This window comes from Salvia splendens, chromosome 10 (genome assembly GCF_004379255.2).
Source record: "Salvia splendens isolate huo1 chromosome 10, SspV2, whole genome shotgun sequence".
Taxonomy (NCBI): Eukaryota; Viridiplantae; Streptophyta; class Magnoliopsida; order Lamiales; family Lamiaceae; genus Salvia; species Salvia splendens.
Genome location: NC_056041.1, coordinates 17,241,039 through 17,258,363, shown reverse-complemented (window position 1 = coordinate 17,258,363; position 17,325 = coordinate 17,241,039). Strand labels below are relative to the sequence as shown.

The following is a 17,325-nucleotide window of genomic DNA, read 5'->3' as shown; positions in this document are numbered from 1 at the left end:
TGTCGAAGCACTCTTTAAAAAGAATGCTGACTGACGCTCCTGTATCCACAAACACCCTGTGGATCAGTTTGTTTGCCACTCCGGCTTGGATGACAATGGCGTCTTGGTGAGGAGAGATGGCCGGGACGGGATCAGCATCCGAGAACGTAATCACTTCGTCCTGCTTCAGCCTTTTATGCGTTGGCTCCTCTCGATTGGAGCCTCTGCGCTCTGACTTCAGGGACGACTTGGTCTTCCCGGCAGGGAGAGCGTCAATAGTCTGGATTACTCCATCATATTGCGGCTCGTCATCATCTTCGGGATCCGGCTGCCTTTTCGGATCCTGAGGAGCGCAGTTCGCACCTCTCTGCTTCTTATTCTTCTTTGACTGCTTGCTTTGGTATTTTTTCAATGTCCCTGCCTTCACAAGAACATCGATACCTGCAGCCAAGTTTCTGCACTCCTCGGTATCGTGACCGTGGTCTTGATGGTAGGAGCAGTAGTTATCCTGGGGTCGGCGCGCGGCTGATTTCGTCATCCGCTTTGGCTTTTCGAACAGGTCAGAGTGCAGTTCGAAAATTTCCGCTCTCGGCTTGTTCAGCGGTACGAACTGAGCGGGCGGCTTCTCGGGATTGAGACGGGGTCCCAATCTGTCTTGCACCGGAGCCCTTTGAATTCTTTCAAATGGAGTCCGGCGAGGATGCCCCTGATCGCTATGATCGGGCTTCCTTCTGTCTCCTCGGGACGATGAGCTGTCTAACGACCGTTTGTGACGGTCTGCCTCATCGGCCCGGGAGTACTGGTCCGCAATGTCCCACATTTCCTGAGCTGTCTGCGGACCGCACTCAACGAGCTTCCTGTAGAGAGCTCCGGGCAGGATTCCATTTTGGAATGCCGAGATGACAAGCAGATCGTTGAGATCGTCTACTTGCAGGCATTCCTTGTGGAATCTTGTCATAAAGTCGCTGATTTTTTCGTCGCGACCTTGACGAATGGAAAGCAGCTGAGCCGAAGTGATTCGGACTTCCGCTTTCTGAAAGAACCTCCTATGGAATGCATCCATTAGATCTCGGTAAGATCTAATGCTGCCTTGGGGGAGGCTATCGAACCACCTTCTTGCGTTCCCGATGAGCAGCTCGGGAAACAGCTTGCACATGTGGACCTCGTTGAGACCCTGGTTCGCCATGTTATATTGATAGCGTCCCAAGAAATCATGAGGATCCACGAGTCCGTCATAAGTCATCGACGGAGTTCGGTAGTTCTGTGGAAGGGGAGTTCGGGTGATATCGTCCGAGAACGGAGTCTTCAATGCTCCGTACATGGCGAACCCGACATCTCTTCGGTATGGAGGAGATGGAGATCTCCTGTGATTCCGGTACCGAGGAGGAACAGGAACATGTCGGGGTTGAGGATTCTTCTTCCTGGAAGACACGGCACTACTGCGGTAGTGACTTTCATGTCTGGATGAGGAAGGAGAATCCACCGTTTTCGTCTTCGGCTCATGGCTCTTTTGCAGGAAGGCTAAGAACTCATCCTGCTTCTCAGCCAAGAACAGCTTGACAGCCTCATTCAGATCAGGCTGCTGGGAAGACTCGGTGTGTGGACCTTTTGAGCGGCTTGTTCCTTCATCGTGAAAACTGGAAGTAGATGTCTCCCGAGGCTGTTTTCCGGACCTGCGGGCTGGACTAGCTTCCTCATGGTTTTCACGAACGGTATTACGGGTAGTATGTGATCTGGTATGCATTTTTTTGGGGTGGAAAAAGGGTCAAAAATTCGCTTTATCACAAATTTTGTTCTCTGTTTCCCACAGACGGCGCCAGTGATGAATCCGCGAATTTCTGATGTTAGTAAATGCTGGTAGAGAATAAAGACTACGACACAATGAATTTACGTGGTTCGATTTACTGAAGTAAATCTACGTCCACGGGAAGAAGGGAAGGCAAGATTGTATTGCTTGATCTGGGATTACAGCTTACAACACAGACTTGCTATATGATATTTTATCTCTAGAGAGCTTAACCCTGTCTATCTGATCTAAGTCCTATTTATACATCGAATTAAGATCGTGGTTTGCAGCCCCACTAACTAGATCGTGGAAGGGTAATAACTGCTTAATAACTGCTTAACACCACTAAATAGATCGTGGGTGTAACGGAAGTCGTGGAGATCCTGCATGGGTCCATTATCTCCCAGTTCGGTCGAATACTGAGACCGAACTGCTGAACTTTGCCGATCAGCTTTTGCCGATCTAAGAAGTAGAGCTTGATTGGTCGGCTACCGAGCTGTAAGCTGGGACCGAACTCTTTGGTAATGCCGAACTGACACTCTTCCTGGGGCTTTGGGCTGATGGGCCGTCACTGCTATTGGGCTTGCCACTAGGGTTTAGTTCGTACCCCATCACCTTTAATTCCCACTTTCCTACATAAAGATTTAGACTTAAATGCAATATTCGAAAATCTTCAAAAAGTGTTTGCGTTTTTAAATAGTATGTAAAGATGCTTTCCAACTTTTCTAAATTGACAAAGATTTAGACTTAAATGCAATATTCCAAAAAATGTTGTTTGCATTTCTTAAATAGTAAGTATTTAGTTCTAGTATAAATGCAAAGATGCACATCTTCGATTTTTCAAATTAATTAGTCAAATTCAATAATTTATTTGAAATTAAGAATTAGCATATTTTCAACGGGACTAAGGATACTCCCCTAAATTTCAATACCAACTTAATAAGAAAAATGAAAGTGACAATCGGCAAAATAAAGCTAAAAGGCCAGAAAAGTAGGTCAAGTCAAAGTTATATTTTGTCCGCAACAATCATATAATACCATAAAAAAAGTGGTCATCGTCAATAACAATCATATAAGAACTCATACGGACACTCATTTCTACGCCCAGAGAACGTCGGCAAGATGCCGAGTACGTTTGTCTTGATCTCGATAGTTCTCTGGCGTGGATTCATCACTATAGCTTGAGCTGGTTCTCCATCTAAATGGGCAGTGAGAGAGCCGATTTCTGGATCTGGGTCTACCACCTGCGCCATGACTACTTCCTCTGCTTCCCCTGTTTCTGACTCTGTTTCTGATTCGGGTGGTGATTCTGGATCTTCGCGTCCTGATGACGTCCAAGATTCGTCGCTAGTAAATTCACTCGGAAACGGATCTCCCGTGGTGAACCCTGATCTGGTGGTCATAGTAGAGACTGTATCCTTAACCCGCCAATCAAACTGGCCGTGTTTCCACCCAGATGAGTTGCTCCAGTAGGTAGATCTTGAGCCTCTGCTCATAAACTGTAAACAAAAGAGAAGGAAAACAAATCAAAACTATTTACACCACAGACTCTGAACACTAACACTAAGCACGCCATCCATCCCCGGCAACGGCGCCATTAGAAGTGGTGGTCCTCTCTCACTCGACTCTAATGTCGAATGACTAGACTCAGGAGTAAGCAAGTGTGCACATATGAGAATTAATGCAAAGCTCGGTCCAGACACAACGCTCCTTAAATCCACTGGATCACTGGGTCCAGGAACTCAAGAGAACTACAGTGTTTTTGTCGTTGGACACACTCGACTCCCCTTCAAAAATAAATCCCTCAACCCGAATACTATGAATTAGTATAGGGAAGTGAGGTCGATCCCACAAAGATGGATTCGCAAAGTAGTGCTAAGAGACTATGGAAACAAACGGCTGCTGCCACGCCAAAGGGGTTGAGATTTTAACTATCACTAGATCTAGGCAAGAAATGTAAACGCTAGACCTAGGACACAGAAAACTTACTGGAATCAGACATCAAATCCGAAAGACACAATTACTCCCTAGACTAAGTAAACAATTACCTAATCTAGCTAAACAGAAAGCAACTAACAGTGGGGACCATGTTTCCAGATATAGCAAGTACGGTAAAAAGCTGCAGACAACCAACCCATGTAATTTCCTAACCAACTCAGACGCGTAGATGCAGAAAACAGAGCATACTCCTGGATTCGAACAGAATATAGAAATTTGGACGCCGGAAACTTGCTACGAATCGGAAATACACCAGATCTACGTAAACTAGGCGAAATACACGTAAGCGCGGCATAAAATTAAACACTCCTGCTCAGAATCACGTCGGACGCTTAATCCACTCCGGATCCAAGCAATCCAAACTCAACAATCAACAAATTCAACTCCATAACTCCGATTCTAACAGATCTGCTCAGATCACCGCCAAATTCCAACAATCACAAACAACTCCACAACATTAACCAGACAAAACCCCGATTCATTCACAAACCAGCTCCATTCTCCCAGATTCAACCATTAACCTGCAATAATCCAGAAATCAACTAACTCCAACAATCCAACTCCAGAATTCAAGTAAACACAATCAAACAACAGGAACCATCACGATCGACGTAAACGAAAACGAAACTTGCATAAAAGTAAGAAATATCCAGAAACAAAAGAGGTTCGAGCCTCGAACAGCGAAGCTCGGCGAATTCAGCAGAAACGAAAGCAGAAAATAAATTGTTTCTTCGCCCTAAAGAAGGACGGTGTTACAACCAGATCGAAAATGTATGAAAGCTAGAGGTGAACCCCCTAGTGTGCCCTGAATTTCCCACCGAAAGAACCCAAGAGTGTGAAGAGAATGGACTAAGCTACAGGCTGTTAGCAAGGTCTCCACCGAGAAGATCCCTCCAGCTTGCATGCTTCTTCCTTTTATAGATGCGGACATAGCCTTCTAGAGTCTTCGTAGAAATCCCTAATCTACCCTTCAACTCCGAGGCTTCCTCCGTCAAGCAATTTCCTTCATAATGTCCACTTTTTCGCCAGTTTCCTAGGACCATGCAAGCGTCCTCTTCTTTTCCTGGATCTAGCGAAAACCTTCACACACCTGGCTTAAATCGTGCGTTAGACCCAGTAATTTCACGAAATAAAACCCCTAGACCGATGCATGAAATTAGCCTTATCAAGGCTTCTGTGTTGCACTATGACTGTGTCCCTATGATAAGTGATAGTATATTTTTTACTAGGAGCTATCAGGGTCCGGCTACTGTTCCTATCATTTTTCTCTTAGTCTTAAATATTTTTGACTTATACATGTATAAATAAGTTTTTAATTATGACAGATTACTTAGTTTAAAATGTTGATATCTCTTATTTGCTGCTTACCTGGCTTCTGCTTTAAGTTTTTGATTCTGAAGTCTAGAGCTGCATTCTTTAGTCCACTTAATTTTCTCTGCCTTATATTGTCTTTCCTGCAGGTCAGATATCCTGTTCTTCTCACTCCAACTGAGAAACAAATGGCAAGAGAGGTTTGCATTGCGTTCAGGCAAGCTGTAAGTCAAAAAATAAAACTTCTGCTGTTTATCTTTTGCTTCCTTCTTTTAAATATTTTTATCATGCCAATTAGAACTGAACTATGTTTTGTGGTCTTCCTATCATGTTTGCATGCATAATGACCATATTATTTCTGGATGCTTTCGCAAAATCTTTTTATCTTTATTAGTGGGATTCAAATGATGAGCGGCGGTATGGCCTGCTAAAATGTGTTGCATTAATACATTAACTTTGAGCTTGTTTTTTCTTGATCTTTAGAATAGTTCAGTATGTACGTTCTGTACTGTTTGGTTACTCATAACTCATAACTGTATACATAATTTCTTTTTTGATGTACAGGTTTGTGGATTTGATCTTCTGCGCTGTGAGGGACGTTCATATGTTTGTGATGTCAATGGATGGAGCTTTGTTAAGAACTTTTACAAGTAACCTTTCTGGTTGTTGTTTTATTTTCCTGGGTGTTTGATTTTATGTGTCATAAATCGATATTGATTAGGAATAATTCTTAATATAGTTGTTCTACTTTATAGAAGTATATATGTTATAACATTATTGTGCTTGTGAACTCTGTGGTTAATTTTGCATCCTGTCAACTTCAAAATTTCATTTATCTTAAAATTTCTTTTTCTTTTTCTTCTATTTTGTCTCTTTCATCTTGTGTTTCTATGCATTCTCTCTCCTTGATTTTGTTACGTCCTTTTGCAGATATTATGATGACGCTGCTTGTGTGTTGAGGAAGATGTTTCTTGATGCAAAAGCCCCACATCTTTCTTCTACAATTCCTCCAATTCTGCCGTGGAAAGTCAACGAGCCTGTTCAGCAGTCAGAAGGACTCACTCGGCAAGGAAGTGGGATAATTGGGACATTTGGGCAATCCGAGGAGCTACGTTGTGTAATTGCAATTGTTCGGCAGTAAGATATATCATCTTTGCAGCATTGCTATTGTTTCTGTGCAGTTTTTAATGCATTGGCTCTCTTGTCATATGTTTCTTTGCTTGCAGTGGAGACAGAACACCAAAGCAGAAAGTCAAATTGAAAGTCACTGAGGAAAAGCTTTTGAACTTGATGCTAAAATACAATGGGGGAAGACCTAGGGCAGACGTAGTTTTTACCTTTTCAGAGTTCTTGTTGCTTTACTTCACTGATGGCACTCCAACTATCTTGAATAAGTTAATGTGTATCGACCTCCTTTACACTCTTTCAGACTAAGCTGAAAAGTGCAGTTCAGTTGCAAGATCTTCTGGATGCTACAAGAATTCTAGTACCTCGATCTAGGTGTGAAATATTTCCTTCTTTAATTCCTTAACTAATTAACTTGTACATGTGCTCAACTCTTGACTTACGGGCTTTTTCTTTTTTTGTTCTAGAATAGAACTTAGATTCCGTGTTTGTTCTAGACTTTTTTTTTGTTCCGGATTTGGGAGAGACGCATGACCCTCATGCGTCACCTTTTAATGAGACGCATGACGATTATGCGTCTTTTATAGAGACGCATGAGGGACATGCGTCTCTCAATTTTTTCGAATTTTAATTGAAAGACGCATAAGGGTCATGCGTCTTAGGGTAAAACGCATGACACTCATGCGTCTCTCCATAAAACATCAAATGGCTTTGTAGTTCAGTGGTAAGAATACCATATTGGGGCTGTGGAGACTTGGGTTCGAATCCCAGCAGCCACACCACAATTTTTAGGTTATCCTTACTCCAATATTTATTGAAATTTATTAATAATTAATTAATGCATATAACTATTACTAGTACTTTTAGTTTTTGTGGGCAATCCAAATGAGGAAACAAGACTATTGCATGTGGAAAAACAAGACGATCCAAGATCAATGCGCATCATAGCTATTTGATATTTATAGTACTCAGCATCCAGAGTAAAAAACTATCTACAAAATCTGCTATTACTAAGTGAAAATTAATTAATGACTTGGGAATGAGTAAAACCATAAAATGCTAAAAACTTAACCTAGTGTGGCTGCTGAGATTCGAACCCAAGTCTCCACAGCCACAATATGGTATTCTTACCACTGAACTACAAAGCCATTTGATGTTTTATGGAGAGACGCATGAGTGTCATGCGTTTTACCCTAAGACGCATGACCCTCATGCGTCTTTCAATTAAAATTCGAAAAAATTGAGAGACGCATGTCCCTCATGCGTCTCTATAAAAGACGCATAATCGTCATGCGTCTCCTTAAAATGTGACGCATGAGAGTCATGCGTCTCTCCCAAATCCGGAACAAAAAAAAAGTCTAGAACAAACAAGGAATCTAAGTTCTATTCTAGAACAAAAAAAGAAAAAACCCCTTGACTTACCTCTAAGTCATGTTCTCTTGGAGTCTGAGGAATATTTATTTCAGCCTTATTTTTATAGGTTGTTTAAAAATTTAGCTTATCATAATCATAGCAATTAATGTGCTTGTTGAAAGATCACTTTTGACTGATGTTCAAATTGTCATTCAGACCTGGACGAGAAAGTGATAGTGAAGCTGAAGATATTGAACATGCGGAAAAGCTTCGTCAAGTGAAAGCTGTTCTTGAGGAGGTCAACTTAGATAGCACTTCAACCGCTTTGATACAATGCTATTATTTCTGTTGTCTTTTGGTCGATAAATTAGAATATTCATGTAGTTTCAACTCTGATTATCTGTGTGCTTGCCCATTTTATGGTGAAAATGTGCGGAACATGATGAAGTTGCCTCATTTTTTGGTACCCGTTTTTATGTGGATGTCTTGTTTGTTTCATTTTGTTGCATACAAATTTCTTCTAAAAGGTGTGATTTCTGAGATCTTAGGACATCTCATCTGCCTTTAAGAGCCCCCCTTGATCTCACTTTTATTTTCCCTCCTCCTTACTGCCTTCCTATTAACTTATGCTTCAATGTAGTGATTCGGAAGTGTCTGATCTTGTCACTTCCTCAAATTGGTAACTGGAAAATCGGTTTATGGGATTTCAAAGTTCTCTGATCAACTAGTCCTGAATGTACCTTATGAAAAACAACACATTTTTTGCTAGATAAACTTTATTGTTAGAATGTCTGTCTGTAGATTAGGAACCCCACAAGCACCTATATTTTCTTTCATCTGTATCCCTTCTAGTGATTTTTCTCAATCTAGTGGTGACCTATTTCCAATATTAGATTGCATTTTCACCTCTTTCTTTTAACTTCTCTTATTTCAAGGGATTTCCTGGAGATGGTTTTGATTGTTAACATATTATTTATGTATTTGGTATCCAGGGGGGTCATTTCTCTGGCATATACAGAAAGGTCCAACTTAAGCCATTAAAGTGGGTCAAGGTTCCAAACCCTAATGGTGAAGGAGAAGAAGAACGACCTACTGAGGCACTGATGGTTCTTAAATATGGTGGTGTTCTAACTCATGCTGGGAGAAAGCAGGTTGCAATTTGGTTGCTTTATGCCTGCTGATCTCAATCTTTGTGTTTCAAAATATGTAATTTTTGTTATGAGACAATAATATGCTCACTAATTATCTTACAAAAAAAATTGTACATAGCACACTGTACTAATTGTTTTACCTTTTCAGGCAGAAGAATTGGGCAGGTACTTTCGGAACAATATGTATCCAGGTGAGCAATCAGCTGTCACACAATTAGTTGTGTAGCTTTGGCCTAATCTGGCATTTGATTAAGACTTGATTTCTACATCTCAAGTGAATAATTTTGAAACAAATGGATACTTTCAGTTGCGTACTTGTGGCCTAATATGGCATTTTATTAGGACTTGTTTTTATAAAAGATGAAATGGAAAATATCCATTTTGAGTTAAGGAAGACAAATTATCCCACTACTATAATAATAACAATACCCATTCTTACCATTTTCCTTTGTGTGTAGGCATACATTGGGCCAGTTTTGTCTAATGCATGTTTACATACTCAAATGATGCATGAGCTAGCGTGTGTAAGAGTGCATTAAGTCAGTTTTTGCTAATAGTACATGCTTGCACGCTTGCAAAACAATCATGTGAGCTTGTAGTGTTCATGTTTTGTTTAAAAGTAAACAGATGCATACTACGAGAATGGCAATAGATGACGAGGGCGTGGAGTTGGGGTGGGAAGATGAGGGGGGTGACATAGGAAGATGATTGGGTGAGGCATGAGAGTTGATGACGACAACAGGGGTGAGGTGGGGTGGGGTGGGGTGGGGTGGATGTAGTTTTTTTTATGAATAAAGTCATTATTGATAATTATGTTTGTTACATGAAAAGTCTGTAGTTTTTATAATTTTATAAAGGTGGGTATAATCTGTTTTTACTAAACCAAAAGGGTATCTCTTATGGTTAGCCCTTTTTATGAATCTCAAGTGAATAAATTTTGAACTAAACTACTGTGTTCATTTTCTTTTTATGTTTGATATGAGAACACGTTATGGTGAACCTCTGGGGCTTGTTGCTTTTGTTGCTTTCAACTCTCTTTTTCTTATTGGTGGTGGAGCATGTTCTTTCATTATTTTCTCCAAATCGACTCCTTTGTTTAAATATTTTTCTTTTCTTAATGTGAATTTGACGGATGCTTGTTTCTTATGAACTTTGGAGCCACATTGTGCATGCTACTCCATCAACCTATTTAAATAAAGTTAAAATAATAAAAAATGCTTAAATTTTTCTATGTTGTCTCCTCAGGCGAAGGCACTGGATTGCTTCGTCTCCACAGTACATATCGTCACGACCTAAAAATATACAGTTCAGATAAGGCCGTGTACAGGTTATGCTTCAAATTTAGTTGATATTTAAATGAAACCACTCTTTGTATTTTTCTATGCATGTCTGCAGGTATCAATTATTTTGGAGGTAGTATTAGAGTTTAGAAACACTATTTTTGTGTAATGATTTATTGTCATGCTTTGACTTACTTCTGAATGAAGATTTGTTCACATAAGTTATTTTCCTTGACCAGATGTCAGCAGCTGCTTTTGCTAAAGGTCTTCTTGACTTGGAAGGGCAACTGACACCTATTTTGGTCAGTAACCTAATCATGTTCGGTTATGTCTTATGTATGTATACATATAGGATTTAGTTATTACAGGAACCGCATTTATCATATAAAATAGTTCCAGATGGAATAATATGAATTTGCTGCAACAAATGAAAGAAAGCAGAATTTTCGCCACCTATGCGATTTGAATCCCTGACCACGAACTAATTCAATATAGGGATGAATCCACGACAAGGGCTGAAAATGGTTCATCTTTAATGCAATATGTAGCATGTATTTGGACTTAACCGAACACTCCTATATAGGCTGGCATATGGCAAGGAGCGTCCCCTTTGAATGACACTTTACATGAGAACTGATTACTCACGCACAACACCTAAAATCCCTGAACTCGAGATGAACAAATCAATGTAACACATGAACAACCACATTAGTTGAATGCATTTTTTCATGTATTACATTGATTTGTTCACCTGGGGGTCATGGATGTTAGGTGTTTGTGCATGTGTGCATGCATACGTACGTACATACATACGTACATACATACATACATAAAAATCATACGTATAAATAAAGGGGAACCTCACTCTTTCATTCTCTTATCTTTTTAAGGTATCACTTGTCAGTAAGGACTCCTCAATGTTGGATGGGCTTGACAATGCCAGTATTGAGATAAAAGAAGCTAAGGTTTGTCTCACATGCTACACAATTTGTTTTGTTACTGAGAAAATTTGTTTGGTGCTCTGGTTAGTGAAAAAAGTTATTTGTGTTATTTTTTTAGGCCAGGCTAAATGAGATCATAACGTCTGGCATGAAATCTGTTCATATTAGCTGTCCAGAGAAACCGTGGATGGTTGATGGTGCTGGACTTCCTGCAAATGCCTCTGAACTTTTACCCAAACTGGTAAAAGTTACTCTTTTCCTTGATTACTACTTACCAGTGGCATATCTTCCTCTGACATGTAATTTGTTTAGTTTGAAAGCTTTTCATTATTATCATGTCAGTCCTAATCTGCTGATTATTGTAATTACTAGGTCAATTTAACAAAGAAGGTTACAGAACAAGTAAGATGTTTAGCCATGGATGAAGATGAGGAGCTTGTGGAGACAAGTTCATATGACATGATTTCCCCATATGATCAGGCTAAGGCACTTGGTAAGACAAATATAGATGTTGATCGGATTGCAGCGGGTTTACCTTGTGGCAGTGAGGGATTTCTTTTCATGTTTGCCCGATGGAGAAAACTTGAGAGGGATTTGTATAATGAGCGCAAAGGGTAAGTCATCTTTCGTTGCTTTCCAGGATTTGCTGACATTCCTGTGATCAGTAGAAGTGCTCGGATTCACTTATCTAGTTATATCTGGCTGATTCATTTGCTGGGTCTTTATGAACGTGCAGGCGGTTTGATATAACACAAATTCCTGATGTTTATGATTCTTGCAAGTAAGGCATTACTATTATATTTTTCCATGTTATGCATGGCGTGATGTTAATCCTACATGTAATTGAGTTTTATCTCCCCACTTTAGATATGCTGGATTCTGGATAGTGGTATTGTGCTTGTGATGTTTTCTTTGGGTTTTGTCTTTCTTTTTGTTATATATTTTTGCCAATCCATTTTCTTAGGTTCTTTTCTTCCAGCTGGAACTTTAATTTGTTCCTAATACCAATCACGTATATGGAAAACCATGCATATTGCATAATTATGATTGTACTGTTTCTGTAGATCCTCTATACTGTTACTGTGAATTCACAACAATGCATTCCCTTTCAACAGATATGATCTCTTGCACAATGCACATCTTAATCTGGAAGGGTTAGATGAACTCTTCAAAGTTGCTCAGGTATTTAATACAGGTTTTGTGATGTTTTTGTTTTCTTCAGGGTTTCTACATTCCATCAAAACTGGAAACAAAAAAATGTAAAATAACATCTTGTACACCCTCTTTCAAGATAAGTGCATGGGTAGAAGTATGTGTTCATTATGGGCTTCTAGTTACTTATGCTTTAGTATTATGTGGTCCTCTTTCTCTTCAGTTACTCGCAGATGGTGTTATTCCAAATGAGTATGGAATCAATCCAAGGCAAAAACTAAAAATTGGATCAAAGGTAATCTTCTACAGTATGTATTTTCTCTGCTTTCCTTAGGGCTAATTTTGCAGCTGTTCACTCAGAATATATCCAACTATCTGAAAGCTAGGGAATGAACTAGTTCACATATGATTTTAGCTGAGTAGTGAGTAGGATGATAGGATCCATTCATTACTGGGAACCAAGTGGTTCTCGTTATTGATTCAAGAATCATAATGCCTTAAAGTTATGATTGCATGTTATCTGGATCCGCTGTACAATATTAAAATGTTGCTGCCAAGGCTTGGGCTGTCTCTGAACTCAAATTTGTATTAGGTTCTGTGCTATAAAATCTCATTGCACGGTTCTCTGAATAAACTAGATGCAAAGTTGTATATCATCAAACTAAAATACTAGATAAATAGAGGAGCTCTCTATTACCTAAGGTATTTTAAATGGTTTTGTTCACATGGCTGATCATGTTTTGCAGCTCTTACTCTTTCTTCTCTCACACGTACACATAAAATTTTGCTCATGTTGATGTACAAAACTTTCCAATGAAATCTCAGATTGCACGGCGCTTAATGGGTAAAATTTTGATTGACCTAACTCACCTAAGAAATACACGTGAAGAAGCAATCAGTGTTGCTGAATTAAAGTGCAACCAAGATATCCTCAATACTGGAAAGGAAGATGGAGATTACTTATTGAAGTCTCAGAATAAAACTGAAAGCTCGAGAAGAACCAGTTTTACCAGTGAAATGTCAATGGATCAAGATGAAGATGATGACAAAGAAATTGAATACCGTCTGGACCCAAAGTAAATATTCCTTTGTTCTTCTTTGCTCACAAGAATGTCCTTTAACTTCTTTCTTATCACGATTTTCTTGCAAAGAATATTGGCTTGAAATGTTGGAAGCAGATATTGTATCTCTCTAATCTATAAATTCTTTGACTTTGTCAGATATGCAAATGTGAAAACACCAGAGCGGCATGTGCGAACAAGGCTATATTTCACTTCTGTGAGTAACCATTACTGCTTCATATGATTTTCTTCCTCAACTTTCTTTTTAGCATTGTTTTGGAGCATAAGTCATTGAGCATTTCTTCATAAACTGCATTTCATTCTTTATTTTTGGATTTTGGAGCTTGCCTGTCAATAACTCACAACTGCAATGGCTGCACAACTGAACACATCATTAACTAGCACGAGTTATTGCAATAGATTTTATGCAGTGATTCAAATAAAACACATTGTCTCAGAAGCTTTGATTGAAATACGTTATGATTTCTGAATCATTAAGTTCAAAAAGGGCAAACAACATTACTTATTATCAATCTATGTAGGGTCATCACCTGTGAATTGGATTCTTCATGTAAAAACATATTTGGCTTTACTTACGATAGACTAGTAGTTTACTTGATCCAGAGGATTAAATCTAGCATCAAATTCTTACTCCTCCTGGCGAGAGGAGTATTGCATTGTGATAATTGTTATCATTTTCTGTCTTGGAATGAAACATAAATACAGAAATATTATGGGCTTTTTACTTGTCTTTGCTTCCATGTTCAACTGTCTCAATTTATTATGAAATCACAGGAATCACAAATCCATTCATTAATGAATGTTCTTCGTTATTGCAACCTGGACGAATCGCTTCAAGGAGAAAATAGCCTTGTTTGTGATAATGCCTTGGACCGGTTGCATAGGACAAAGGAGCTTGATTACATGAGTTACATTGTGTTGAGGTTGTTTGAGAACACCGAGGTTGGTACTCTTTCATTGCCTCCATTTATTTCATTGGAAGGTTTTCTGATTGGCAACTGTACGCAGGAATATTTTTAGAACCCCTTATTTTCATTCTGATCCTTTTTATAGTGCTTAAAGCTGAAATTTTCCGCGATATTCTCTGTTATGTAATGCTGAAATTTCGAGCTACAGAATGCCAGTGCATTATTATTGATTTTCAATGTTGAAAACATGTATCCAGTAAGTTTTAATACTGCTAGTACTCAATATCAAATTTGAAAGCAGGTGGCTTTTGAAGATCCAACGAGATTTCGGGTGGAGATGACTTTTAGCAGAGGTGCAGATTTGTCCCCTCTGGAGGTATTTTTAAGATTGTAACCTGACTTTCGACGTCATGTTTATACTTTTAGCATAGGCTTATGCCCAACTCTGCAGAAACTCAACCATTTAACTTTATGTTCTCATTTGGATGCTTAGATCATTGTTTTTTTGTAATTAAACACAGAAATGATAGTGAGGCAGCATCGTTGCACCAGGAGCATACATTGCCAATAATGGGCCCTGAGAGGCTGCAGGAAGTAGGATCATGCTTAACTTTAGAAATGATGGAGAAGATGGTACGCCCATTCGCAATGCCAGCTGAGGATTTCCCCCCACCAACAATTCCTCAAGGATTCACCGGTTACTTCTCCAAAAGCGCAGCGGTTTTGGAGCGCCTTGTCAATCTCTGGCCCTTCCACAAGCATGGCAACACCAACGGTAAGTCCTTAATGTGATTTTGCAACATTTTTTATTTTAATATTCTGTAATTGGAGCATTAAATTTATGGCCGTGGTTGGTTCAAGGTACCAACTCACCAAAGTCTCCGAGGAATCTACCCGAATCTAGCTGAAGAAGTAAGAGTGTGAGAGCCAAGCCAACAGTTATATACAATCCTTACTCGAATCGGAAGCTCTTCCTACTTTTTCTTTTTCTTTTTCGGATTCTGTAATAGATTTGGAGAGTGTCAAAGATTCACATGCCTAGCAAGTTGGGTTATAGATATGCCGAGTATCAAATAATCAGATGCCTTGCAAATTGAGGCCATTCGACAAATACTACTACTACTACTTTTCACTTTCACTACGAACTTGGACTAATATAAGAGTTTGTTGCTCTAAAAATTTGAATGGTCTGATTTTCTTGCACATGAGTGCACTAACTACATGTCATTCACAATTAAGTGTTTGGAAGTTTAATTGTGTTGAATATGTTTATCTTGTTATAGATGAAAACATATTTCAATTATTTATAAAGCCGGTCTTTAACCAAAATTGAAAATAAAGTTTTGATATTTAAAGCAATTGTCCCTTAAAGATCCAAAAACTTTTATACTATTTAAAGCGTGTCTTAAACCAAGTATAAATCAAAGTTTATGATTTTTTAAGCAATTAATTATTAATCCTCAAAAGAACCAAGCTACTGAGTGACATGTTCTCATGTGGAACGCACACATACCAATTTAGTCAACTCGTACAACATTGCAAATGAAGAAAAATAAAATCACTTATCCCAAAAACATTTCAATTAATTAAAGAAACAAATTACTGATGGATATTTAAAGCAATTATCCCTTAAAAGACCCAAAAAGATTTCAACTATTTATAAAGCACGTCATGATCCAAAATTAAGTCAAAGTTTGAGAATTTTTTAGCAATTAATTACTGAGGGACATCTTCTCCAGCACATACCATTTTAGTCCACTTGTACAACATTGCAAATCAAGAAAATTAAGCCTTCTAATTTAGCTATACTAGATGAAATATTGTAGTCCATCCAGTCTCAATTACCTCCTAACAAAAAGGAAAAAGTTAATTTCTTCAATGTCAAGTAGATTTCAATCACACACTTAAAATTTCAAACAAATGTGAACAGATTCCCAATGAGAATGGCATAATGTTAAATTTGCTCACAAATGCTATCACAATCGAGTTGATTCACTCACGTCCATTTTACACATAATATAGTAATATACCATGAGTTGAATTCATAAAATCCTTTTAATGAAATAAAAGTTTATGCAGCAAATTTAGGAGCTTCCCTGTGCTTCCCAATTTTATTCTCAAGCTCATCCTTCTTTGCTCCGACGACCCTATCCACCTCTTTCCCCTGCTTTAGCAACACGAACGTTGGCATCGCCTGCACTGCGAACTCCCTTGCCACGTCCTACACAATCGTTGATCACGAATCAGCTCAAATTCAATATGGGATCACAATGTATTCAATTTAACTGAATTCTAATTTCGATGAATAAACTGTAATTAGAATGATGAAAAACTAATTAGAGGATTAATAAACCCTAATTCAAAAAAATAAAGCCTTTGTCAATTGCCATTCTGTCATGGTTTTCACGCATCCATCTACCACGCCAATCGCATTTATAAATCATAATCATATCAATGTGGATTTGTGCAGATCTATGAGAAAAATACATCAATTTTGAAGAATTGAAATATGAGAGGAAAGTAGCGTACAGCGAGTTCATCGACATCAATTTTGACGAAGTCAACGTCGGTGTATTTGGCGGACATCGCTTCGAAGGCCGGCGCCATGAACCTGCACGGCCCGCACCATGTCGCAGTGAAATCCACCACCATCTGATACAACCAAGCAGAGAGATAAGTCAATAGTCTCCCCAGATCGGATAGCAGTGAATCGGAAATGGAATTCAAAACTAGCCGATTTTGATATTTCCCCTCGAAACAAAAGAAGAAAAAGGAATAATGTGAGGGTGATCATAGAATTGGAACGGGATAATAATTTAGATTGATGATCTGAGCAGAATTAGAATTAGAATTAGAATTAGATTTGAAAAGAGACTGCACCAGTTTATTTAATTTCTTAGAGGCATCGAAATGGAGCTGCCAGCGCTGAGACGAGTGAAAGGCGGTGACGCGCGACGGTTCAGACGATTCCACGGCGGAATCTGCCTCTCCGCCTACAATCGAAGAAAATATACCACCCATGATTTGTCAGTAATAAGAATGAATGAGTATTGAAGTCACGATTATACAAATTAGGAATTTTAGAGCTACAGTTGCCGGTGAGAACAACTTTCCTCTATCAAATTGATAGCCCAAATTCTGATGGCCGAGGACTGTATAAAGATAAATGAAGTGGCTGGCCCATTTAACGCGGGCCCGATTGAGATGAGGTCCACTTCAAAAACCCTATTTATTTGATCTGGTTTTATTTTACCTGAAG

General features: G+C 38.9%; 1 protein-coding gene and 1 pseudogene across 1 annotated transcript; one reads left to right on the top strand and one right to left on the bottom strand.

Annotated features, from left to right (window-relative positions):
* Window positions 1–5,769: 5,769 nt before the first annotated feature.
* Window positions 5,770–15,177, top strand: LOC121752700 (annotated as a pseudogene).
* A 759-nt stretch (window positions 15,178–15,936) lies between these two features.
* Window positions 15,937–17,187, bottom strand: LOC121751984 (thioredoxin H2-like). The gene is made up of 3 exons (XM_042146830.1): window positions 16,947–17,187; window positions 16,596–16,718; window positions 15,937–16,287 (listed from the first exon to the last, which is right to left on the bottom strand). The coding sequence occupies exons 1-3, from the start codon at window positions 17,085–17,087 to the stop codon at window positions 16,138–16,140; spliced, it is 414 nt and encodes a 137-aa protein (XP_042002764.1). The 5' UTR covers window positions 17,088–17,187; the 3' UTR covers window positions 15,937–16,137.
* Window positions 17,188–17,325: the final 138 nt, after the last annotated feature.